This window comes from Mus caroli, unplaced genomic scaffold, assembly GCF_978045245.1.
Source record: "Mus caroli unplaced genomic scaffold, Mus_caroli_1 scaffold_14, whole genome shotgun sequence".
In the NCBI taxonomy this organism is placed as follows: domain Eukaryota; kingdom Metazoa; phylum Chordata; class Mammalia; order Rodentia; family Muridae; genus Mus; species Mus caroli.
In genome coordinates this window covers 103,796,145-103,823,568 of record NW_028227269.1, presented here as the reverse complement: position 1 = coordinate 103,823,568, position 27,424 = coordinate 103,796,145, and the positions used below count along the sequence as shown (strand labels likewise).

At 42.2% G+C, this 27,424-nt stretch overlaps 2 protein-coding genes across 7 annotated transcripts in view; both read right to left on the bottom strand.

The window, feature by feature from the left end:
- Papola (poly(A) polymerase alpha) overlaps window positions 1-23,888 on the bottom strand; it is a 53,449-nt gene extending 29,561 nt beyond the window's left edge. For 4 of the 5 annotated variants that reach the window (XM_029484261.2, XM_029484263.2, XM_029484262.2 and 1 more), the window contains exons 1-8: window positions 14,271-14,407; window positions 9,812-9,985; window positions 8,921-8,987; window positions 4,426-4,507; window positions 2,855-2,964; window positions 2,227-2,280; window positions 772-883; window positions 1-90 (exon numbers count right to left, since the gene is read on the bottom strand). In XM_029484261.2, coding sequence (XP_029340121.1) covers window positions 1-90; window positions 772-883; window positions 2,227-2,280; window positions 2,855-2,964; window positions 4,426-4,507; window positions 8,921-8,987; window positions 9,812-9,985; window positions 14,271-14,392 — 811 coding nt within the window. In that variant the 5' untranslated portion in view covers window positions 14,393-14,407. Of the gene's footprint in view, window positions 91-771; window positions 884-2,226; window positions 2,281-2,854; window positions 2,965-4,425; window positions 4,508-8,920; window positions 8,988-9,811; window positions 9,986-14,270; window positions 14,408-23,657 lie in introns of those variants that run through there. The other variant, XM_021178513.2, reaches the window with a different exon arrangement.
- Window positions 23,889-25,734: 1,846 nt separating this feature from the next.
- Ak7 (adenylate kinase 7) overlaps window positions 25,735-27,424 on the bottom strand; it is a 73,559-nt gene continuing 71,869 nt past the window's right edge. For both annotated transcript variants that reach the window (XM_021179123.2, XM_021179124.2), the window contains 2 exons: window positions 27,008-27,166; window positions 25,735-26,384 (listed from right to left, as the gene is read on the bottom strand). In XM_021179123.2, coding sequence (XP_021034782.1) covers window positions 26,346-26,384; window positions 27,008-27,166 — 198 coding nt within the window. In that variant the 3' untranslated portion in view covers window positions 25,735-26,345. The remainder of the gene's footprint in view (window positions 26,385-27,007; window positions 27,167-27,424) is intronic.

Genomic DNA, 27,424 nt, shown 5'->3' with positions numbered 1-27,424 from the left:
GTTTGGCCCACAGTTTGATGGCTCTCAGAGTTAACCTGAAGTTGTCAATGTTTGGTACTAGATGTAAAATTTCATCGGTTACCCTGCAACCTGATTAATGGGAGTGAGAGAAACAACATTAAGCCTCAGGTGTTACAATAGTGTCATCATCAATTTTCTAAGACTACCCTCAAATTAAAACCTTATTTGGTGGAATGACTATGTGAATTCAAAAGAGTTAAAAGGCATGAAATCAAGCAGTTCTTTCCTGTTCCAAGCAGAATCCCTAAGCCACAGCTAACACACCTAGCAGTTTGCCTAACCTCAACCTTACATACAACTTTTTCCTGTATATTTTCCCTGAGGAGTGGAGTTAGTCCATCTCAGCTTCTAATAGTGACCCCAAAGCACTGGTAATGAGCTATATTAACATTTTTTTAAAAGAGAAACCCTTTACACTTATCTGATAAGATTATAAAGCAACTACCAAATGCAAATTAATGAGGGCTCCATACAGTAAAGCCTCAATCACTAGCACCATTATAAATGTCGGTCCTTTTAAAGATGCACTAGACCATTAATAGCTGGGAAAGGGAAAGGTCATCAGGGAGCAAATCCACTACAGACACACTCTGTAGTCTATCCAGGGTAAAGAACGCTCTAGCATATCCATTACGCATTCACACTGGCTACAAAGACCGTCGTTACGAAGCATACGTTTTAAGAACTGTTATTTACTATTTGACCAAAAGCCCTTCAACTTCACAAAAGGAAGCAGGCTTTTTTACATACCATTAAGGCTTCTTATGCATCTTATATCTAGGTTTTTAAGCAGACTGTCATCTCGTAGGTCCAAATCTTCGGGAATAGTCTGCAGTGCTAATCTTGCAAACAAAATATCAATCTAAAACAAAAATAAAATCTAACATTCCATATCTGTCAAACTACTTTTATGGCATTTTCTATTAAAAAAAAAAATTCTTAAAGCCCTCTCATTGACCATGAACCTTGCAATGGCTACAACAACCTCACAAGAAGCCCATGCTGTATACACAGGCATATTAAACAGAGGCTAAAGCATGGGAGCGGTGATATGAAATAGAGCCTAACAAACAGTACATATCATTTCAACTGTTAACAAGTCTACTTAGCTTAAGTAGACACTGAATGCATACACTGAAATTAAGCCCTGGTTTAACATCTGTAGGAGCTGTAAGTTGGCTGCACACTTAAAGGGAGCAAAATATGAGCCAGATACAATCACAGTGAGTTCAGAATGGGACTCACACATTTATTTTCACATTAAACACAAAACAATAGGTAAATAGTCATCTTATATTTTAATTACAGATATCTTTATGTTTAAACACTGTCTATAACTCAAAACTATGCAAATATAATCCTTAACCAAATTTAACAATTTAACAAATTTAACAATTTTGGCCACTTATTAAACCAACATTTCTGCCGGGCACTTGGAAGGCAGAGGCAGGTGTACTTCTGAGTTCAAGGCCAGCCTGGTCTACAGAGTGAGTTCCAGGACAGCCAGGGCTACACAGAGAAACCCTGTCTTGAAAACCCAAAAAAATACCCAAAAACAACAACAACAAAAAACCCCAACATTTCAACCTTTCATAAGTTAGGTATCTTATATAGTAATTCTAAAAACTGCCCCTGCAACTATATTTTTTAAAAAGTAACAGCTAGTTGTCATTCTTTCAATATCTCCAGTTTTATAATCAGCAACAGTATCATCACAACACCATTATGATTACAGAAGAAGTAAAGTAAGAATCAGTTCTGCGGCAACAACTCTATGCTCCAAAGAATCTAGGTGGGGCGGGGCACTAACTCTATTAAGTGACTTAAAGCTGTGTCACTGCTCGCACTGCCCCTATCTTTTGAAAGTATTTATACAAATTACCTAAATAAAAAGGCTACTTGGCTAAACAGACTGCATACTTACTGCCTGAACTAGACACAAAGTTCACCTGGAAAGGAAATACCACAGAACTATTTTGCAGTAGCCTCAGTCCTAAGTCCTTTGCTCGCACTTCCACTTAAAAGTTAGAAAAGAATCTACCTCATACACACACTCTACAAAGAATGGACACCCATTTCCGAAACAAAAAAATTGTTGGTATTAACCAACTCACAAATTCTTACTGGCAATCAAAATTGTATCTAAATGAACCAAGATCCAGAACAGCCCATACCAAAAAGCTGCCCACTAGGACTAAGCCTTACCTCTATTCCATCAAAACAGAGTTTGATAACTGGTACAAATGCCTCTTCAACAGCCTGTGAGGAAGTGAACAAGTTTAGTTCCTGAAGCTCCACCATAAGCCCATGTTAAATGCTTCCACTACCTTCTACTTAGTCTGAGCCAGGGTCTCCATCAGACCAGGCTGGCCTCAAACCAAGCACACAGCTGAGAAATCCCTGAACCTGTGCTCCTCCTGCCTCTACTTCCCAAGTACCAGAATTACAGGTAAGCTATGTGGCTACTATTGCTACTTTTAAAAACCACACTGAAATTCTTTCACCATAATTTAGTATAATTCCCAACAAAAACAAGTTCTTAGCTGTGAGCTTTAACACCCCAAGCCTGGGGGTTCAAAATCCTCCATTTCTATCACAGGAAATGTGGCTGTTCAGAGATTACTTATTCACTGTGTTTGCTTCTGTTTCCCAATCTGTAAGGAGTTTACAGGTTTATCATTCTAGTTTTATGTAAAATACAAAGACAAATTCATGCTGAGTGTTTAAAATTGCCTGGCAAATGATGGCTCACTTAAATGATTCCTCCACCAGTAAATACATTTCTCAAGACTAAATGGCATTTAACTCCTCTCGTGCCCCAGTATGTACATACTCTTAAATCTTTCACTTCTTCTTGTAATTTCAATTTATCATAGAATGAGGTGAAAAAGTCACTTCGATCAACATGTCTTGGTGCAACACACAAGGCATCAATATCAGCACCTTAAAAAAAGGAAACCAACCATCACAACACAGTAGTACAAGGAAACTGTCTCCTATCTTATCAGTAACAGTATAAGATTTGTTTTGACAGAATATTGGCAAGCTTTCTAGAACTTTGTCCCCCTGACAAACACAACCAACCAGTAGGGAAAGATACTGCTAACTAATGGGCATGATTTTCTTCAGACATACTGTATTTAAAATGGACTCTATAAACAAGTCAAGACAGGGGTGAGCCAGGACTTTCCACGGTCCTGTTTCATCACTATACACACACAGTTTTCCTTTACGTCTTTTTCAATGGTGCTTGGTGCTTCTCTGCTCAAAGTATTAAAACTAAAAACTTCATTAGAGATGTCAACGCAATCAGGTCAATGTACAAGACTGGGAATGAGGCACACAGCACATATCACGAGTAGGCATACTAAATAAGCAATGAGACAGAGACAGCAGTGGGCCAAGGCACAGTACACAGCCCTATCTGAAGACACACCTCACAATGTATCCTTGGCCACTCATTGCTTACAAGTCTGACCTCCTGTACCTGAGCTGTACACACTGGCTCTGCCTGTCTCTTTAAGGCTCTGACTCATGTTTGTGAAAGAGAAATCAAGCCTGGTGGTGATGGTGGTGGCACACACATCTCTGAAGAAGAGGCAGATGAATCTGAGTTCAAGGACAGCCTAGTATACACAGTGAAACCCTGTTTCAGAAAAACAAACAAACAAAAGTTAAATGTTTTAAGAAGTATAAAAGATAATGAGGAACAAGAACTTCGAGGTGGTGAAGTGGCTCACTGGTTGAGAGCACTGGCTGCTCTTACAGAGCACTCAAGGTTAGTTCCTAGCAGATCAGTCCTCTAAATTTCAGATCCAGCAAATTCAATGCCCTCTTCTGGTTTCTATGGGTACCTGTCATACACGAGGTACACATATATACAGGCATAAGAAAATCTATATCTAGACAAAAAGAAATTCTTATTTTTTTTAAAGAAGAAAGTTTTTTTTTAAGTAAATATTCAATGTGATCACAAGTAGCTACAGGCAAAATGATTCAGTTCTTGTTAAGATGTATTTTACAATCTATCTGCAATAAAAAAAAAGAGGACAAGAAAATGACAATACTTTCTTAGAGCTCTGACACTTTCTTCTCACATCCAGTGATACTCTTCAGAAAGAAAGAAGGAATCTAGGGAGAATTGTCTATAGACCACAGTGGAATTTGCTCTGTGCCCACACTTTCCAATGCAAGAAACCAGCAGAGTGCTGTTACATACAGAAAGCACGCCTTACTCCGCTGGTTAACTGAGCGTATTACTGTACTGCATTACAGATGGCAGCTACAGACAGCTTCTTAAGGATTCACGTGCACAATAACCAAAGCTCATTTATGACACATTAATAACTGTCAAAATCTTAAATGCAAATTCTACTAGCTCAAAATAAGCAAAGTATTACCTACCTTTCGTGTGGACTCCTAGTCTGTAAGATCCAAAGGTAAAAATTTTCCCTCCAACATTTTCAATTACAGATTGTGGGAGATTCTGTTAACAAACAATGGCTGTTAGTAAAGCAGGGAAAACAATTCAAATGACAGAACAACTCAGTTCTCAGTTATTTGTTAATTTATGCAGAGGGTCTTTCTGGTTTTGTTGTTGTTGTTATCCAAGAACTGGAATTATAAAAATGTTTGTGATGCTATACTTTTAAAAAGCAGCAGCAGCAGGGATGTAGTTCAGGTGGCAGAGCCCTTGAGTGTGCATCAAGTCCTAAGCCGGTCCTCAGCTGTACAGAAACCTGGGACAGTGGCACACACCTGTAATCCTCAACAATGGACATGGCGGAAGGAGGATCCACGTCCAAGGTCATCCTCACCTTTATATTCTAACCTTGAGGCCAGCCTGCCTATAAAAACCCCCATCTCAAAACATAAGTGCATGCTAGGCAGTGGTGGTGCATGTCTTTAATCCTAGCACTTTCGACGAATAGAGGTAGCTCTCTGAGTTGGAGGCCAGTCTAAAACTATAGAGTAAGTGCCAGGACAGCCAGGACTACACAGAGAAACCCTATCTCAAAAAAACAAAACAATACAAACTTACTTACATACATACATACATAAAAATAGTTGTCAAGATCACTCAGTATAAACAAAGCACTGCTAAGTCTGACACCCTGGGTAACTAGATTCCAGAACCCATATGCTAGAAGGAAGTGACGCCAGCAAACTGTCCTCTGACCTCCTCCTCACATACACCAACAAAGTAAAAAATGTAATAAGTTTGAAATAAAAAGAATTATGAGATCCAAAAATATTCACAGGAAGACTGACTTGGATTCTATATCAGGCCTGGGCTACCAGGCTAGCAAGGTGAGATCAATGGATGGAAATCTTACAAGGCCCCATTTTCATCAACTTGCCACTCACTACAGAACCATATTACTCAACGAACATAAACCAAACAAGAGAGAAATGAGTATTCATTCGGTGAAGCCAAATAATTTTTCTTAAACCTGAAGGAGAGAGGAGAACTGTATCAAAAATCACTAATTTGCCAGGCACAATGGCCCAATACTTACAATGCTAGCCCTCAGAAAGCTCAGCAAGAATGAAGATCACCAGAGTACAAGGCCAGTCTGGACTCCAGAAGATGTCTCATTTACAAAACAAAACAAAACAAAAAACCTACCAACATTTAAATAAGTTAAGAGTGGTTAGTGGTGCACACCTTTGATCCCAGCACTCCGGAGGCAGAGGCAGGGGGATTTCTGAGTTCAAGGTCAACCTGGTCTACAAAGTGAGTTCCAGGACAGCCAGGGCTATACAGAGAAACCCTGTCTCGAAAAACCAAAAAAAAAAAGAGTTGTTAGTTCAGGACTAGAGACTGACTGCTCTTCCAGAGGTCCTGAGTTTAATTCCCAGCAACCACATGGTGGCTCACAACCATCTGTAACAAGATCTGCTGCCCTCTTCTGGTGTGTCTGAAGACAGCTACATATATTAAATAAATAAATAAATAAATAAATAAATAAATAAATAGATCTTTTTTAAAGAGAGAAAAGAGTTATTTGTTCAAATCAGGCACAGTGGCATAAAACTGCAATCTCAGTACTTGGTAGACTGAGATTAAAGTATCATAATAAATTTGAGGGCACCTTAGTCTCTGAGATACTGGTTCAATGCAACACTAAAAATGACTTCCTCATGGGTTGGATATAGTACTGTCAATACAACTATACTACTTAAAGTGATCACCAGATTCAATGTAATCCATGGAAATTATAATTATACTCTTCACAGAACTAAAAACACCCCCACCCCCACCCCCACCCGCAAACTTGCTATGAAGGCGTAAGAAACACAACTAGCCTAAGTAACCTGACCCAGGGAAAGTATGGTGGATGAACCATGAATTTTCAACTATAATAGAGCCAGGAGCAAAAACATGAAACTGACACAAAACAATACTACAAAGATCAAAAAGAACACAGCAGAGGTAGAGATAAATCACAGCTACAGCCTTCTCTCATCATAAGCCCGTGTTCGTGAACCAGTGTTGCCCCAAAATGAATGGTTCTGGGATTGGCCTCACAGGCTCTCTATTATCTACTCAGTTATGGATAGTCCACAGAAGGGTGGTACACATCCTTGCAATCCCTAAGGCAGCCTGGCTACAAGAAATCCTTTCTCAAAAGACAAGACAGGCCTGGAGTCTAAATAAATAATCATTCAATCAATCAATGGTTCTGACCAGGAGTGGTGGCAACAACTGTACTCCCAGAACCAGGAGGGTGGAGGTAAAGTCATCACTGGATCCAGGTGGGAAGGCCCAAGGCCTACCTAAATACCTTATAAATACTAAATACATACTAAAACACTTTGTCAAGACATAAACCAGTTGGGGCTTTGTCTACTTGACTAGGGTGTTTAAGCATCTAAGAAATAAATCCATGTTCCCAACATAAGACTAGAACCAACTAAAGAATAAAAACACCTCAGCTTGGACACTTCTTGCTCAGCCCATTAAACTTTCCAATTTTTCTATCAAAAGAAATCTGTTAATAAGTTACATGTGGGACATAAAGACTGCCATTTAGAATGTTCCAGTTGTTCAATTTTTTTTAAGATTTACTTATTTATTTAATTTATGTATATGAGTACACTGTCGCTGTCTTCAGTCACAGCAGAAGAGGGCATTGGGTGTCCATTACACATGGCTGTGAGCCACCATGTGGTTGCTGGGAACTGAACTAAGACCTCTAGAAGAGCAGCCAGTAAACTCAACCACTGAGCCTTCTCTCCAGCTCCAGCTGTTCAATTTTCACCCAGATGCTTAAAACATAAAGATATTTTAGGAATATTATCAATTTACTAAAACCAAGCAACTTACTTCTCCCTTATTACTACCATCTCCTGACCCGTGAGTCTTTCTTTCTTCCCTTGGTTCTCTATCAGTTTTTCAGCTGCATATAAATTAAGCACGCATTTCCCATTACAACAGAAAAATTGCTATTTATACAACTTTTAAAAATGTGGCAAATGGACACCACACAACTCTAAAAACTTCTTTTTCCTTTTTTTATTTTCTTTATATTTATTTTTTTTATTTTTTATTTTTTTGGTTTTCTCGAGATGGGGTTTCTCTGTGTAGCCCTGGCTGTCCTGGAACTCACTCTGTAAACCAGGCTGGCCTCGAACTCAGAAATCCGCCTGCCTCTGCCTCCCAAGTGCTGGGATCAAAGGCGTGCACCATCACCGCCCGGCTAAAAACTTTCTTTACCATGCTCTTTGTGTGAATGAGTACAAAGTGCCATGAATTCAGAGACTATCACAACAGAACAATGATGTTCCGTTTGAGTATCTAAAACTGCTCTTCTAGAAGACCCAAGTTCAGTTCCCAGTACCCACAACCCACATTGTAGGTGAGAAAATCTGTAACTGCAGTTCCAGGGGATCTGATGCCCCATTCTGACCTTTTCTTTTTTTTTTTTAAAGATTTTATTTTATATATATATATATATATATATATATATATACACACACATACTGTAGCTATCATCAGACACACCAGACGAGGGCATCAGATTTCATTACATATGGTTGTGAGCCACCATGTGGTTGCTGGGATTTGAACTCGGGACCTTCGGAAGAGCAGTCGGTGCTCTTAACCACTGAGCCACCTCACCAGCCCCATTCTGACCTTTTCAAGCACCAGAAACACTGTGCAACACACAGATATCACTGTAGGCAAAACACCCATGAACTTAAAACTAAATAATAAGAACAAATAAAAAATAAGCAAATTATTCCACAACTTTTTTTAAAGATAGTGAAGGTTCTATTCTCAAGTACAGTAGATACTGAATCCAGAACAGGAACATTTCAAAAAATGTAATAAACATTTTAAACTACTTTCATTTTTGGTTAGAGACATTGGGTCTTACAATACAGCCCAGGCTAACCTCAAATTCTTAATCCTCCAGCCTTCCAAGTAGCAGAACTAACAATCAATGCCACATTCACCTTAATCAGGGGACTCCTTCTCTGAAGTAATCCTTAGAAGAACAAACAATAGTTCACAATTACTGGGCCCAACTTTGAAATACTGTTAAATACTATAACCAGAGAGTTGGTTTGTTTTGTTTTAAATTCACTGGTTTGGTCAGTTGGCTTCCTTCAAAATAACAAGCAATTTGGAAACTTACAAATAAGAATGGCACATTGGAAGACATTTCAATCCTGGCTGGCTGTACTGCACACTCCTTTAGTCCCAGCACTCAGGAGGCAGAGGCCAGGGGACTTCTGTGAGTCTGGGGTCAGTTTGATCTATATAGTGTGCTCCAGGACAACATACAGCAAAACCCTATCTCAAAAACAAACAACCCACAAAGACTGAATCCAGTCAACTAAAGCCAACTGAGAAGGCAACGCCTGGCTTCTGTGTTATCTATCACCTTACCTTGCTTTCACTGATTTCTCGAATCCATTCTTTCACCAGGTTATTTAATTTTCCCAAAATTAAAATCCTGTTGATAAAGCAATTGGTTATTACTCACTACAAATTAAGTTATAAATAAGTGGTTTACTAAGTTTTACTTTTCTTGTTTTTGAGACATGGCCTTACTACATAGCCCAGGCTGGCCTATAACTCACAATCTTCCCTCTGCCTCCCAAGTGCTGGAATTATAGGCACATAGCCATGTTAGTTTGTTTGCAAATAGGACTTAACTGTGCAATCAAGGCTGGCCTTGAAATCACAGGAATATGCCCACCTTTGCTTCTCCAGTGCTGGGATTAAAGGTCTGGGCCACCACACCCAGCCTCACAATTTACAGTTTATAAGAGATCAGAAATTGGTGGTTTTACACTGGCACTTGTAAACTGGTTAAAGCATTTCCTTTTCTCCTACACTATAACCAAGAGCCACCAGAATTTTTTTTTTAATTTTATGTCTTATTTATGTATGTTTTCCTGCATGTATGCCAGCATGTGCGCTTTGCAAGCAGAGGCCAGAAGAGGGCACTGGAAATTGAATCAAGGTCCTCAGTAAGAGCAGCCAGTGCTTGCCATCTCTGAGCTAAGGGTAGCTCTGTGGTAGAGCCCTTGCCTACAACGGACAATATTTACTAAGCCCTAACCACAACTGTTTTTTTTCCTCCCCCTTACCTGCCAAGGAAATCACACTTAGAACAACAGAACTCTATAGAAAACAAGTTCTTCTCAGAGTATCATTCTTGTGTGAAATAAGTATAAAGATTTAGAGTAAGCTGAACTACTGAGTGAGTGGAAAATGCCTCAAAATTCAGACAGTAAGTATCCCAAAGCACTCCATTCACTTCTATCTCCTTACCTGCGCTGCAGTTCCTCTTCTTCTTCGAAAACCCCAAAGGGCTTCAGCGTCTCGATGAGCTTCTGTGTGAGTAGGCAGTCAGTCTCCTTGGGGGCTGCTAAGCTGATAGGAGAGGTGATGCCATAGTGCCTCTGTGGTGGCTGCGTTTGTTGTGATCCCTGCGTTGTAACTGGACTAAAAATGGAATTGGATAAATTTTCTTTACTGCCAAATAATGTCTACAATTTGAAACTAATCAACACGACAAGAGCAGGCACTTTCACGCAGCTGCCCCTTGCCATGCTGCCCACACCTGGATTTCTTTTCAGACAGGAGCTGCAGTGCAACCCAGGCTGGCCAACGCTGCCCTCTCTCTCAGTCCCACAATGCTAGAACTATAGGCATGTGTCACCATGCCTCCACATTTTTACTTTGAAAACACATTCCCAACAAAATGTATCCCTAGATACTTTGAAATAAAATATATCAATAAATTTCTCCTCCTCCCGAAACTTTAACATCACTTAAACACCAAAATAAATGCAAGAACTCAGATCAACACACTACCAGAAAGCGTGCAATAAAGAAAATAAGCCTCAGCTGGGCGTGGTGGCGCACGCCTTTAATCCCAGCACTCCGGAGGGCAGAGGCAGGCGGATTTCTGAGTTCGAGGCCAGCCTGGTCTACAGATTGAGTTCCAGGACAGCCAGGGCTACACAGAGAAACCCTGTCTCGAAAAACCAAAAATAAAATAAAAATAAATAAATAAGTCTAAGCTAGATTTGTTCAGTCCAGCACATTCACAAGTGCATGCTGAAATCACATTTTAGTGACGTTAAAGCATGTTCCATCTCTGTCTGTGTTGTATGTTCTGCTTTCTTCACCTTGGCTGTTGTAAATTCCTTAGCCTTCAGTTCAGGTTTGATTATAAGCAAAATGCTCTCACTCCCTGTAGTTTCCCAGTCTTCACCATTCCCATCCCCCTTTCAAGTCTTCAGTTTTACTATCAGCTTGGAAGGCTCCTGTCAAGGTCACTTTATCAGTGTATCTGAGACAGGTTTAGATTTATAAATCCACACAAAGTTCTTTACTCTAGAGCAAGATATGGTGGTTCATGCATGCCTACAACCTCAGAACTGAGGCATATCAAAGATTCAAGGTTACTCCTCCATTAAATAAGGCCAGCCTGGGCTACAAAAGACCCTGTCTTTGGAGGGGGGGGAATAAAATAGGGATAAAAATAATAGTTCTTCCTATTTTTTTTGGGGGGGGGGATGTGTCTACATTAGTCTCCATGCTAAACTGATGGTGAGATAAATCATATGCAGTTCTTTTTAATTTACCTCATGATGTATCTTTTATGCATATAGACACAGGTACACATAAACACATGCATCATCTAATTCAAAAGCATATACAACACATATCTGTAATGTAAACACACACACGTGTACACACAAACACACACAAATCGCCTAATTCAAGTAAGAACATGCAGAGTCTGGAAGATGGTTCAGCCTGTGGAGTACTTTCCTTATAGGTCTGCTGAACTGAGTTCATCCCCAGAACCCACATAAAAAGCAAGATAAGGGGGCTGGAGAGATGGCTCAGCGGTTAAGAGCACCGACTGCTCTTTGGAAGGTCCGGAGTTCAAATCCCAGCAACCACATGGTGGCTCACAACCATCCATAATGAGATCTAATGCCTTCTTCTGGTGCGTCTGAAGACAGCTACAGTGTACTTACGTATAATAAATAAATAAATAAATCTTTTAAAAAAAAGCTAGATAAGGTAATGTGCCAGCTGGCTCCCACCCAGCACTCCTATGGGATCCCGGGAGATGAAGACTGGGAGTGGCAGAAACAGGAGATTCTTCAGAATGAACAAAGGAGGAAGCTATGACACCATGGAGGAAACACAGGCATCAAGAGCAGTGTGCAGACCCAAGAAGAAACATGGTTGTTATACTTTAAACAAAACTCACCTTTCCCACTTAACATTAGAAATTAAATACAGAGATCTCAGAGACAGAACAAGTATGCAGGAGACAATGGATACAGAACAAAGACAGCAAAAGGAACACGAAGAAATCACACACAATGCTAAAAGCAAGTTAAGACATCTTTTTGAGCTGGGCTTGGTGGCGCACGCCTTTAATCCCAACACTTGGGAGGCAGAGGCAGGTGGATTTCTGAGTTCCAGGCCAGCCTAGTCTACAAAGTGAGTTCCAAGACAGCCAGGGCTACACAGAGAAACCCTGTCTCGAAAAAACAAACAAACAAAACAAAACAAAACAAAAAAAGACATCTTTTTGCTACTATTCAGTTTCTTACAAAACAGAAATATACATCTCAAATTTGGACAAACTGAACAGAAACTCTAAGAATGAATACTACATGCTAAGTTCACACCATACATGTCCCTGAGCTGTTCACAGCAGAGTCTCTTCCATTCTAAAACCACCTGGCCATCCAGAACATCTTTTTTCAGACATTACTCCCCTTTGTTGGGCCTATGATACATGCCTACAATCCTAACACTTTGGGGTGCAGATAGAAAGATCAACAGTTCAAGGTCATCCTCAGCTATGTGTGAGTTTAAGGTCACCTGGCTATATTCTGCCCCTAAAACATGAAAGGATAAAGTCTGCTTCAAGTTCACCCTAACATATGTGGTCCTGAAATGATACTCTCGGCCTCATCTCAGGCCCACAGCAATGTAGCCAACTGAGCATGAAGGAGAACCTGAGACAGAGAACCAAAATCAAGACTTCCTCCTTAGAATTTTATTTTCCTTAGATATTTGGCACAGACAGAAAAGCGAACACAGCATAGTGAGTATAAAAATGTAGACTAGGGCTGGTGAGATGGCTCAGTGGGTAAGAGCACCCGACTGCTCTTCCGAAGGTCTGGAGTTCAAATCCCAGCAACCACATGGTGGCTCACAACCATCTGTAAGGAGATCTGACTCCCTCTTCTGGAGTGTCTGAAGACAGCTACAGTGTACTTACATATAATAAATAAATAAATCTTTAAAAAAAATGATAATTGCTATTTAAAAACAAAATGTACACTAATCCTAGCACTGAAGAGGCTCAGATGGGAAGTTAGTAGCAAGTTCAAAGGCCAGCCTGGTCTACACTACAAAATCAGATCAAAGCATAGAAAGATGTCTCAAGAAAGAAGGGGTTAGGAGGCAGGGACACTGTTCTTACATATCCCAACAGAAGTAATCTTGGTTTATCCTTTTAAAGCGGAAGTGTGGCACTGTTCGCCAAACCTTAAAAGCAGATACCAACTTCCTAAAGGCATTTAGCCTAAAAGCTTCAGCTCTAGCCATCCATCTCTCAAAGCTTCTGACCCTGAAATACAGAGTCTCGGCAACACTTTTTAAAGACCAGGTAGATCAAGCCAACCTAATCTACAACACATTTTTTAAAAACATAACAAGCTGGGCATGGTGACTCTTGGCTTAGAATCCCAGGACTCTGGAGGCCGAGGCAGGAGAATGGTCCTGAGTTTGGAGCCCTGTTGTACTACAGAAAAGCTATCTTGCGAGATGTGAAACAGCACCTAACATTTTGCAGAAATGTGTGCCTTTATGCACTTCTAAAAGCAGAACATGATGGAATGTTCCATACTCCTAGTTAAAAGAACAGTAAAAGGTAAAGAAAGTGATAAATAAATACTACAATCTAATACTTGGGAAGTTGAGGCAAGAAAACCTACAGTTGAGGGCTAACCTAGGCTACAGAGTGAGACAGTATTTTGTTTTGTTTTGTTTTGTTTTGTTTTTCAAGACAGGATCTCTCTGTGTAGCCCTGGCTGTCCTGGAATTCACTTTGTAGACCAGGCTGGCCTCCAACACAGAAATCCACCTACCTCTGCCTCCCAAGTGCTAGGATTAAAGGCATGCGCCACCACTGCCTGGTGAGACAGTATTTTTAAAGCCAAACAAAAAGAACTAGAAAGATAAGTTCAGAAGGTAAAGGGCACTTGCCACCAAACCTGAGGACCCTAAACCAACTCCCACAATCCTTAGAACTGTAGATCTAAGCAACGTGTAGGGCAAATGTACCTGCAAACACATAAATAAATCTAATTAAAACTTTGTACCTATGGTGACAAGATGGCTCAGTAAGTAAAGATAAAGACACTTGCTGCCAAGCCTGAAAACCTGAATTCACTCTCAAGAAACCACATGACAGAAAAGAACTCCCACAGCTGCTGTCTTGAACTTCAAAATGCACAATGTGGCATGACTAACAACTCCCTTCCCCCCAACACACACACACACACAATGTAAAGATGTGACTTCCAGAACAGTGAGATCTGCTCTCAACATCCCAAGAAAAAGAACTACAACAACAGAGAACGGCCATGAAGAAGGGGAACTGTGAGGAGAGAGGCAAATGACTTAACACAGGAGGACACATCTGCAGTAGTATTTTCTCAAATAGTTACTTTGCTATACAACTTACACAAAGATCCTGGACACCAAATGCTGGAAATCTGGAACAGGTTGTGGCTCTTCTACAGCAGATCCACTCACTCTCTTAAAACTTTGTAGCAAGTACCCCTGAGCTCTTGTCTCTAGCTGCATATGTATCAAAAGATGGCCTAGTCAGCCATCACTGGAAAGAGAGGCCCTTTGGACTTGCAAACTTTATATGCCCCAGTACAGGGGAACGCCAGGGCCAAAAAGGGGGAGTGGGTGGGTAGGGGATTGGGGGGGTGGGTATGGGGGACTTTTGGGATAGCATTGGAAATGTAAACAAGGAAAATACCTAATAAATAAATAAATTAATTAATTAAAAACTTTGTAGCAATTACCCAATCAAAAACACACCATCATTCTATGTTAAAATTGAAGCTTAACTTGATGCCTAGTCTTTGAAAGCAATCAAATAAATTACAATAATAACTTATTTACCAAAACAATCCCTACATATTTAAACGTCATTTAAGCAGTAAAAAGAAATCTGGGCAGAAAAGGAACAAGGAACATCTCAAAGGTACTGTAATACTGGGGACTAAGGAGATATCTCTGGTTAAAAGCACTTGCTGCTCTTGTAGAAGACCACCAGAGTTCAGTTCCCAGCAATACCCATATTAGACGGCTCATTACTACCTCTAATTCCAGCTAGGGGGATCTGATGTTGTCTTCTGGCCTCCATGGTCACACTTATATGCTCATACCCTTTTCCACACACAATGATTAACAATAATAAAACAAAATTTTAAGCATTAATTCTCAGCCAGGTATACTGGTTTATCCCTGTAATCTGGTAACACACAAGGTTGAGATAGAAAGATTAACAAGTATCTGAGGACTGTCAAGGCCACACGCTAAGTTCCAAGACTTTCACAAGGAGTTTTAGCATTAATCAGTAACTTAGCAACAGGGGGCTAACCTCGGGTTCTAAAGATGACTAATTAACCAGTCCCTTGTTTTATGCCAATCATACCAGTTATTTAGAACACAGCTTGGGGCTGGTGAGATGGCTCAGTGGTTAAGAGCACTGACTGCTCTTCGGAAGGTCCTGAGTTCAAATCCAGAAACCACATGGTGCTTCACAACCATCCATAATGAGATCTGATGCCTTCTTTTGGAGTGTCTGAAGACAGCTACAGTGTACTTACACATAATAAATGAATAAATAAATAAATAAATAAACACATAAATAAATCTGTAGAACACAGCTACTTTTCCTCTTTAAACTCAGGCTGGCCTGTAATAATCAATCCTCCTGCCTCAACCTGCTGGGTACTGAGACTACAAAAACAGAACAGCATACCTGGCCACGATATTAAAAATTTATGAAAAGATGGGTCATCCATCCAGTCTTTAGTAAGCAGCAGCGTCCATGGGTCAAACAAATGATATAGTAAGTTTCACCCAAGGGTTAAATAAAGTATGATGAAGCCCAAAACGGAATTGTCAATTCTAGGTTGACTGAGGAAAGAAAAGAACATAAGTTGTTCACTCAAACGCTAGGTCACTTTCCCTGTCTTCTTAAGCTCTGTCTGTCCTGGAACTCACTCTGTAGACCAGGCTAGCCTCGAACTCAGAAATCCGCCTGCCTCTGCCTCCCAAATGCTGGGATTAAAGGCTTGTGCCACCACGCCCAGCTAGCTAGCTACTTTTTAAAATTTAGTTCTATTAATGCACTCACAGCTAGCTGCTCAGGAAAATCACTTGAAGCAAGAAGTGCTTAGGCCAGCCTGGACAACAATAAAATCTTTCTCTTGTCTTTTTTAGAAACAGCATGTACTGGGCATGGTAGCAGCACATGCTCTTAATCCCAGCACTCCAGATGCAAAGACTGGCAGATCTTAGAGTTCAAAGCAAACCTGCCCTACATAGTGAGTTCCAGGACAGTCAGGACAATACAGTGAAACACCATCCAAGAAAAAATAACAGTAAATTAAAAATTCTTTGAGAACTCCATAAAATGTATTTTGATCTCACTCATCTCCTGTTGTTCCCCTAATGCTGCCTAGATCCACAAAGACCTTTCCCAAAGACAAAAAATAACTGAGACCCCAGGTTCCACTGTATACTGCATTATTATACAGTATTACTACACTGCATCTATAACAGTAATATAGTAAGTACATGTTCACATACAGTAAATGTTCCACACACTAAACAAACTGGAATTTTCCTTCCCCTCTGTAGTGCTGGGAGAACTCCTCCACTGAGCCAGACATATCCCTAGCCCTTCAAAGATGTGTTTTTAGCTGAGAGGCAGGCGGATCTCTGTGAGTTCAGGACTAGACCGGATTTGAGTTCCAGAACAGCCCAGGAGGGGAGGAGGGGGATCATATTTTAAGTTTTTTTCTTTTCTTTTTTTTTTCCTTTTGGTTTTGAGACTGGGTTTCTCTGTGTAGCCCTGGCTGTCCTGGAACTCACTCTGTAAACCAGGCTGGCCTCAAACTCAGAAATTCACCTGCCTCTGCCTCCCAAGTGCTGGGATTAAAGGCCTGTGCCACCACTGCCTAGCTTAAGTTTTTTTCTTATCATTTTATGTATAGGAGATCTGAGAAGGCATGGCACGGCAAGGCTCACGTAGAGAACACACAGCCCTATGGAATGATGAGCTCCTTCCACGTTTACTTGGGTTCCAGGGACTGAACCTGGATGTACTTTTATCTGCTGAGCAATCTCACTCGCTTGCCCAAAAGCTAATTTTTAAAATAAGTTTGGAATACTGGCATATTCCTGTAATCTCAGTAAGGGAGAAATGCCAGTTTGTAACCAGCCTGCAATGCATAATAACAAGCCCTTAACCAACCAACCACCCCTGCAAACAATTAAGAAATAGGGCTGGATAGATGGCTCATCGGTTAAGAGCACTCACTGCTCTTCCAGAGGTCCTGAGTTCAATTCCCAGCAACCACATGGTGGCTCACAACCATTTGTAATGGGATCCAATGCCTTCTTCTGGTGTGTCCTTTAGACAGCTACAGTGTATTCATATAAATAAAAAAATCTTAAAAAAAAAAAAAAAAAAAACCCTAGGAAATCAAACATGGTTCCCAACACAATATGGAAAACTAGGATGAGAATTCCAATATGGAATCCAGAGTTTACTATGTATCAACCTACAACTCAGTACCTTCAAAATTATCAAGCATCAGACTGGCAAAAATAGTTCAATAGGTAAACGAACCTGTCGCCAAGGTCTGATCACCTAAGTTCAATCAACAGAACACACGGGTCAAAGAATTCACTGCTTCTTCTCTGATCATCACATGCCCACTGTGGCATACACTCACTACTCACACAAAAACAAGAGTCAACCCCCCCACCCATAGACACACAAGTAAACAATGTTTAAAAAAACTACCAAGGGCATCAACTTAACCACTGTTAAAGGGAACTGCCTTGGTATTCGATGTTATAAAACACCGTGACCAAAAGTAGCTTGGAGGAAGAAAGGGTTTTTTTTCAGCTTACACTTTAGGGTCCATGATGAACAAGTCAGGGCAGGAACTCAAGCAGAAGCCTGAAGTCAGGAATTAAAGCAGAGGTCATGGAGAGAACACTGGCTTACTGGCTTGCTCTCCACAGCTTGCTCAGTCTGATTTCTCTCTCTTTTTTTTTTTTAATGTTTTTTTTTTTTTTTTTTCTTCCCTGAGACAGGGTTTCTCTGTGCAGTCCTAGCTATCCTGGAACTCACTCTGTAGACCAAGCTGGCAGAAATTCGCCTGCCTCTGCCTCCCAAATGCTGGGATTAAAGGCGTACGCCACCACCACCGCCCGGCTCAGTCTGATTTCTTATACAATCCAGGACTACCTGCCCAGATATGGCACCGCCCCAGTGGGTTGGGCCCTCCCATATCAATCATTAATCAAGAAAATAGCCTATAGACTTCCCTACAGACTCGCCTATAGGCAATATGATTCATCTTCTCAACTGAGGTTATTTTCCTGGTAACTTCAGCTTGTATCAAATAAACAAAAAACTAACAAGGACAGAAACTAATACGGTCTATGTTACTGCTTTGTACATTATAATCTGATACTGTACAATTAGTTAAAAGCTGTTGTGCAGCCGGGCAGAGGCAGAGGCAGGCGGATTTCTGAGTTCGAGGCCAGCCTGGTCTACTAAGTGAGTTCCAGGACAGCCAGGGCTATACAGAGAAAAACCCTGTCTCGAAAAACCAAAAAAAAAAAAAAAAAAAAAAAAAAAAGCTGTTGTGCACAGTGACTATACCAAATTAAAGGCACAAAGAAATGAAAACTAGCTAACCTTACAAATGGTCTTGTTTTCATGAAAAGTAGATTTTTAAAACTTGCCTAGAAGCAAATGAAGGAAAAATTTAAGTATTCGGATAGCATAAAGTTGACCTACCCAGTATGAAATGTTCTGTTGAACTAAGAAACTTTAAGTTATGTTATTATGCCAGAAAGATATTTTTGCTTTAAGTAGAAAAGATGAAGGTGTTCAAGGAGAAGGAATCAAACATGCTCATAAACATGCTTAAACGAACACAGCACTCCAGAAACCATAATCAGCAAGCAATTCACCCACATTAACTTGGAGCTGGGAAGATGTCTCAGTCAAGTGTTTGACACACAATCATGAAGATCTGAGTTCAAATCCCTAGCACCCCTCTAAAAAGCCAACTCCCGGCCGGGCGTGGTGGTGCACGCCTTTAATCCCAGCACTCTGGAGGCAGAGGCAGGCGGATTTCTGAGTTCGAGGCCAGCCTGGTCTACAGATCTACAGAGTGAGTTCCAGGACAGCCAGGGCTATACAGAGAAACCCTGTCTCAAAACACCAAAATAATAATAATAATAATAATAATAATAATAATAATAATAATAAATAAATAAAAATAAAAAGCCAACTCCAGCTCCAAGTGTCTGTAATCTGTAACCCCAACCCTTCTGGGAAAGGAGGCAGAAGTGGGACCCCAGAGAGCAGTGGCCAGCTGGGGAAGCTTACTGCATCAACTCCAGACTCAGATTTGCTATCTTAAAAAGCAAAGTGGAGAGCGAGAAAGGAAGACACTCAAGGACAATCTCTGGCTCCACAAGAAGCATACATGTGTGCACCTCACCCACACATACATGTGTCCTAAAGATTATCTAATACCTTTTCTTTACCCCATTCTTCAATTAGTCCATTTTTGCTCTCAATAGTGCCTTGTTTTTAAGTTATGTTTCTCTTAGATGCCTGAAATTAAGTAACTAAAGTTGCAGCCTTAAAGAAAATACAATCACTGTGTAACAAAAAAACTATTCTGCATATTGTGTCCATCCTGATCAATGTTAAAAACAAACCACCAAGCCCGGAGTGGTGTCACCCGCCTTTAATCCCAGCACTTGGGAGGCAGAGACAGGCAGATTTCTGAGTTCGAGGCCAGCCTGGTCTACAAAGTGAGTTCCAGGACAGCCAGGGCTATACTGAGAAACCCTGTCACAAAAAAAAAAAAAAAAAAAAAAAAAAAGAAAGAAAAGAAAAGAAAAGAAAGAAAAGAAAAGAAGAGCCCACCAGCTCAGCCCTCAGACTACTCTAGGGCTACACAGAGCAGCTCTGTGCACCAAAATTTATTATACTGCAAAATTATAGTTGAGAACTGAAACACTTGTTTACAGAACAAGAAGCCCTCAGCATAATATTCCTATGAAACAGGAGTTTCAAAAAAAAAAAATCCTTTAAGTAGTAAGAATAAAGTACATTTTTGTAAATCTCAATTCCAGCTAAGCAAAATATGGCTTGATTCCCCTATCAGCTTCTGCACTCAAGTCTACTTCAATAAATTGTTTTGGTTGATACACACGAATATAACCTGGCATCATATCCTTTTCCTAATTTACAAAGTAAGGGCTCACTGAATTACACATATCTTCTAAAAATGAACAGGTCCTACAGCATTCTGGTATCACTTACCCAAAGCATGATTCATGCTTAAAGTTCCGATTATTTCCTGGCCACAACAAATACTCCAAGTTGTTTTCTGTGAGCTGACAACAGCCTCACTTATTCTTGAGTTTAAGTGTCCCAATGTTGAATACTCAACAGAAACATCACAAGTCCCATGAATACAGTTATTACTTTAAGTAACTCACACACAGTACTCTTCTCAAAATTAATATTCTCCATTCTAATGCCACACCATATTAAAAAGACAATCTTAAGGGTCAGACTTTTATAAATCTAGCATTTTTCTTTCTTTGAACTACTAGGGATGGAACTCAGGACCTCATTCCTGCCAGGCAATTCCTGCTCAGACCTCCACTAGCCACATACCTCCCAGCTAAAGCTGGCATTAAGCTTCAAACATTTTTCCACCCAGCTGAGAGATGCCATCATTCCACCCTTAAAAGTCTGGAGCACAAGTGAGAAGCCAGCCTGAATGGTAGCAAGACCCTGACCCTGTCTCAAAAAAAAAAAAAAGCCGGCCGTGGTGGGGCACGCCTTTAATCTGAACACTCAGGAGGCAGAGGCAGGCAGATCTCTTGAGTTCAAGGTTAGCCAAGGCTACACAGAGAAACTGTCTCAGAAACAAAGAGAGGGAGAGAAGGAAGGAGGGGAAAGGGAGAGAGAGGTAAACAGACTCACTCCTTGACAGAAGAATAGAGGAAGGGACAAGAGATGAAAAGGGTACCAACGAGAGTAGTACTCATATACAAGCATGAAAACATCACAACAAAACCATTATTTTATATATTTATATTTTAAAAAAACCTACAATGTTTGCTAATAAACTGCTGTCTCCTATCTTTGAGATAGGATCTTACTTTTATCATATAGTTTAAGTTGTACTCAAAACCCTCTCCTCCACTTCTAGAGCTGAGATTACAGAACCAACAAAAGCTTTCAACCCTGTTAAAGGGATCCCAGTAATGCACCAGCAGACCATACTAAGCCACAGCCACATCATATTCCCCAGCAGGACCCAGCTCTACCTTTTGGGTTTTTTTTTTTTGTATTGTTAGTTATAATTTTATTTGAATGGAATTGTGTTATAAACTTTTTGTCCTTATTTCCTTTTCTTTTTTTTTTAAATTAGGTATTTTCTTCATTTACATTTCCAATGCTATCCCAAAAGTCCCCCATACCCTCCCCTCCCTCCCTCACTCCCCTACCCACCCACTCCCACCAGCTCTACCTTTGACTCTAGGCAAGTCCCCCGCCCCATTTTCTTAAGGTAAAAGCCTTTTATACACCCACGAGAACTACTGTCTTCTAAGTCTCACTAAATAGTTCTGCCAACAACTTAAACAACATTCTGAGACTGTTGCTAAGTCACTGGTACTGGTACAAAGAAAGATATGGACACTAGCATATGGCACAGAGAATAAAATGTCTATAATAATATATACTTTGCATTAATGCAGTGGTTCTTAAACCACGAACAAAGTCACTCAGAGTACATCTGGAAAAGTCTGGGGACATCTGTGTGTTTGCCATTGTGAGAAGTTCCTGGGGTAAAGCTGTTGACATCCACTAAACAGGTCAGAGGTACTATTACACACCCAACAAGACATGGGAAGGGCCCTCCAGAAATTACCAGGGTTACAGCACTTAAGTGAGAAACTCTCTTAATGGAGATCGCAGAAATTTCAAGTATTTTAAAAAGCTTTTGCTTCCTCCATAACTTTTCTAAGTTTCACCACTATGGCAATCAAAAGGTACCAGCATTTTCCAAATTATGTATGTAATTATACACAAACCATATACCTTTGAGAATGTTTTGTAACTACTCAGTCCATTCTGACCATTCGCTGAGCTGTCTATGCTTCAACCCCAACTTACATTGTCTAAATTTAACAGACACACAAAAGCCCACACTGGATACCAAACACAAACTATCCAGGAAATCTCAATTCAAAAGATCAAAGGTAAAAGTCATGGCAAGTGATGCTGGCACACAGAAGAACAAGGCGTTCCATGGAGAGGTGAGCTCAGGGACAGAGCCCTCAAGAAACAAAGTTACGAGGAGGAAGGCAGGCCTGTCCTCCTCAGCCAGGCAGTCTTGGGTTTGTTTCCCTGGATTAAAAGCCCCAGTACACTCTGGATGGAGATAGAACAGCTTGTAAGAAACTGGCTATAGAGTTCAAATCCCATGAAACACACAAAAAAGGGGTCATGTGCATGTCCATCTGTCTTGCCTCCATTTTTTTTACACCTAAAGGAAATAGCAGACTGAAGAACTTCAAGCATAGACCTGGACATGTGCGGTGCTCATGCAGCCTCCTTGTACCGTTCTACTTCAGAAGTCCACTGAAATAAAAACTGCAGGAAACCTGTACTCTCCCTCCTACCTCCACTCCCAGACACAAGATAACATTTCTAATCTGAAGCCTTCCCTATAGAGTGTGCAACCATATTTTTTTTAGCACTGATGTATCAGAAAGAAGTCTGGATGAGCTAATACAAGGTTATCATGTGACAACACCCCACTCACTCACATCTACCTGAACCCCACTGAAAAACACCAAACATCTTTCAGATTCTATTCTCACGCCCCTTTACCCTTGTTCCATGAATAAGGAGTCAACGGGAACTTTGTGGTTCCAGCAAATGTTATCACTACAGAAATACAGCTGACATGTCTCTGGACTTAAACACCAGGGTCCAGTAAAGCTAGCAAGCTAGCGTGTGAGAAAGAAGAGCGCATGAAATCCAATTTTAAATTAGTAAGTACAACCCGAGATCTGTCACATTGACGCTATGTCCAAAATAAACTGCCTCTCTTGCTTGGAAGAAAAGCAGTCGCACGACCTAAAGCCTTTCCGCCAAGATAGGTTAGTTGGAACATAAAGCCCTCATCTACTTTCGAATCCCAACAACCGGCTTCCAAATATCTTTCTTAGGAGAAAAGGGGAAAAGAGGGGGAAATTAAGTAAAGAAAAATCACGGTCAAGTGTGTAAAGTAGACCTAGCGGCATTAGAAGGCCTAAGTGAATTAGCTCAAAGCGTACACTCGCAATCACAACACAAGTGACCGGAGGGCAGGAGCGATCAGGTAGCGCGCCGAAGCCAGGTTGCCTAGTCACAACAAAGCAGGGACGCCGCCGCCCGCAGCCCGCCGTTCCGGAGCTGCCCCCGGGCCGCCAGCGCGGCCTGCTCCCTCCTGGTCCCGGTTCCTCACCCGCTCCGAGGAGGGAAGCGGAAGTGGGGAACTAAGGGGCTGGACGGCGCCATGGTGAAACCCGGACAGGAAGGAACCCGGGAGCCGCAGCCCGCCAGTCCGCTCCGGGCGCCGTTCCGCTTGGGGATCTTGCGGGGGCCCCGCGCCCGAGGAGCCGGAAGCCGCGGCCCGGGGCGCCCGTGCGCCTCCCCTCCCCCTCCGCCACCCCCGGGGCCCGGCCGGCGTGCGCCTCACTCAGCACGCCAATCACTTACAACGGCATCGTCTCCGGCGCCGGCACCGCCCAGTCACTTCCCCCCCGCGACCGCTGCCGTCCTGGGCATGATCCACCGAGGCGGGAGGGACGGCAGCCTACCTCAGCCCCGGGGCCAACCCAGTCCTGCACCCGTGCCCCGCCGCTTTAAGCGCTTCTCCTCCTTCCCCTTCGTCCTAACATGGCGCCCGAGCGCTACCACAGCAACGTTCTAGAACCGCTGACGCCGCCACGCACACCGAGCGCGCGCCTGCGCGCGCGCTGCGCGACGCCGCAAGGCCTAACGGGAAATGTAGTTCTCGGCGTGAAGCGGCGCTTTTCCTCCGGTGATCTCACGCTTTCGTGGTAGAGCGTGGGATGGGTGCGGGAGGCTCCGAGCGAGAGGCTGTGGTTCATTCGCTTGGCGACGCCGTCCTGGCGAATGACAGTGACGCAGCCGTGGCAGCGATGAGAAGGGGGCGCGGCCCAAGCGGGCGCCACGTGCGAGGCAGCCCAAGCGCGGGGGATGCCTGGGACCGAGGGCTGTTCCGTGCCAGTTGCACCACCGCTGCGTGGGAGAACTGCTTTTTAAACATCGTTGTGAGGACTTAAATGTGTTAGAGCCCGGTACAGAGCCTGTCCCAGAAGTGTGGCTGTGGATCCCCTCCCCTGACGATGACCCTCTGCATCTGTGTTGCCCAGACCTGTGCTTCTTGTGCAGGGCTGGGGATTCTGGACCAAGGCAATAATTTAATAAAATTGACAGTAACCTTTGGGGTTTTTGCGGGGTTTAGTTTTTTGATTTTTGTTGTTCTTGTTTGTTTTATAAGACAGGCTCCATGAAGCTACTAGCCCTTAGTTTCTGATCCTCCTGCCTCCACCTCCTGAGTGTTGACATTACAGGTGTGGAACACCACTACCAATTTTATATGATAGATTGGAATATACTTCTGGGTGTGACTATGACCTTGTCTCTGTGCTGAAGAGTTAATGCAGTTGGGCAGGTGAAGTTCCGGGTTACTGGACCATACTCAGAAAAAGGAGCCATCCCTAGTATGATGGGTTCATCTTAAGATAATGTATTTTTCCTTCCTAAAATTTCCAGCCCCCTGGCACACTCCTTACGCGGTTTGGCCAGGTACGCTCACCATTCTGTTCTGAGTAATCATTAGAGTAATCATTAGAAAGACCCAACTATTCCTTTTTCTTCTCGTAGCTTCTTTAAAGAAGCTTTTGGAGGTCCCCTGCACTTAGGGCTTCCTTTCTCTCCTAAAGCTCCCTCCCCATCCTGTGTCTCCAGTTGGCTGACCTCCATGCTAGCTTATCTCAAGTGGCATGGCTCCCCCCACCCCCATTCTCATGGCAGCTGGAAGATTTACAGCTTGCCTGCCCTGGATATTTTCTTTTCTTTCTTTCTTTCTTTCTTCCTTCCTTTCTTTCTTTCTTTTTTCTTCCTTTCTTTTTTTTTTTTTTTTTTTTGGTTTTTGGAGACAGGGTTTCTCTGTGTAGCCCTGGCTGTCCTGGAACTCACTCTGTAGACCAGGCTGGCCTCGAACTCAGAAATCCGCCTGCCTCTGCCTCCCGAGTGCTGGGATTAAAGGCATGCGCCACCATGCCCGGCTCCCTTCACTTCTTATCCACCTTTTCATTATCAATTGGTGGAGAAAATGAGCCCAGTCCTTCACTCTTAGATGACATCAGTGGGGACAGAACTCTGGGTTTTGTGCTTGCTAGGCAAGCACTCTACCAAGCAAGCAAGAGCCACAGCTACCTTTAAGGTTTTAGCAAAAACCGTTAGTTCCTGCTTTCTTGAGCTGGACCTACTTTTGCTATTGTACTCTGCCTGCCTCTGGGTCCTGAGTGCTGGGATCAAAGGCGTGCCATACTGCCAGGCATGCATGTTATTTAAATATTTAAGGTGATTCATTCTCTCTCTCTCTCTCTCTCTCTCTCTCTCTCTCTCTCTCTCTCTTTCTCTCTCTCTCTCTCTCTCTGTGTGTGTGTGTGTGTGTGTGTGTGTGTCTCACACACACACACATACACACACAAGTTAAAAAACCAATAAAAAACCAATTTCTTCAGGATAAAATACTAGAGATTTTACCAGATTTTTATTTTTTATGGAGAAAAATCACAACTCATGACTATCCTGAGAAATTAATTAGCGGTAGATGGGTTTTGTGCAGTTTGTGGTGATGGGGGTAGCATTATTTGCCGCGACCCATGCATGTTCCATTACGAGCTCTTCAGTTCTCTGATTTAGTGGCTAGAATCCTGGCCACTCACGGGCAACCTTACAGGAAAGCAGTCACACCTGATGGGAGGTGCAACAAGCAGGAGCTGTTCTAAAGTCTTTCATTTCTGACACCGTTGAAGCCTATAACTTCATGTTGTAACATAAGTTACTACAATGTGTTATGTGCAGCATTGTGACTGACCTAAGAGTAATAGTAATCCATTGATCTGTGAGCAATTCAAGTGTGCCTCGTGTTTACTTTCCAAACATCCTTTCAATGAGATAGCAGTTATTCATTGCAGTGTAGTTTTCTAATGATTCTACTTTATTAGGATTCCCCCTTGCTACTCCCTCTCCCAACCCCACCCCCCAAAAAAAACCCTAGGAAAGCATTTTTTTTTAAGCAGTTTTTCAAATTACAAGTTTAACTTAAGCTCTCCCTCTGAAGCTCCATGGCCCAACACTGATGAGGCTCTACTGCATTTCAGGATTGTTCTTGAAGAGATATTCTGCCTACAAGAGAAAGAAAACAATTTATTTTTTCATGTGTGTGTGTGTCTGTGTCTGTGTGTGTGTGTGTGTGTGTGTGTGTAATCTTACTGTAAGCCATGAGCGTATTAGAAGTTGTTTCCTAAGCAATGAGATGTGCATTTCCTCAAACTCAACCAGTTCCCTGTTATATTTCAGTCATGCTTCCTTTTCATTTTGATATGTAAAAATAAAAATAGCCTCCGGGCTTGGTGGCACAGGCATTTAATCCCAGCACTCGGGAGGCAGAGGCAGGTAGGTGGATTTCTGAGTTTGAGGCCAGCCTGGTCTACAGAGTGAGTTCCAGGGCAGCCAGGGCTACACAGAGAAACCCTGTCTTGAAAAAACAAAAATAAAAATAAAATCCCGAAGCTATAGAGGTGGCTCATTGGTAAAGAGCAGTTGTTTCTCTTGCCAGGGACCTGGGTTTGACTCCCACCACCCAACCCCCACCCCCGCCCATGCGCTCACAAACTTCTGTAACTCTAGTACCAGGGATGCCAACCCCCTCCTCTGCCCTCTGTAGGCACTGCACACACATGAAGGCAAAATAGCCATATACATGAACTAAATAAAACTCTTTAAAAATCGTTTTAAAGAAATCTTACCAGAAAATCCACGGGGTCTTCGGGTCTCACCTTGCAGCATTCATTGAGGCCCTGCATGAGCGTGGGCATCACGTACGTCATCAGGTAGTTTCTCAGGGGGATGGACTGCACCTCCAGCAGCTCCCTCTCCTCTCGCTTTACTTCCTCCAGCCGTTTGTTCTAAGGACACGGAGCACATGGGAGTGGGAGATGCGCAGTCAGAAGAGCAACAACGTGAGAGCATTGGACACTGTTGTTCACCACCCCACCCCACCCCGCCCCCCAACCAGGGCACTGAGACTAGGCCCTGCTGAGCAGTGTCACCATGGCATTTCCAGTCAGCACAAAAGGATGTAATAGGGGGGCTGGAGAGATGGCTCAGTGGTTAAGAGCACTGACTGTTCTTCCAAAGGTCCTGAGTTCAATTCCCAGCAACCA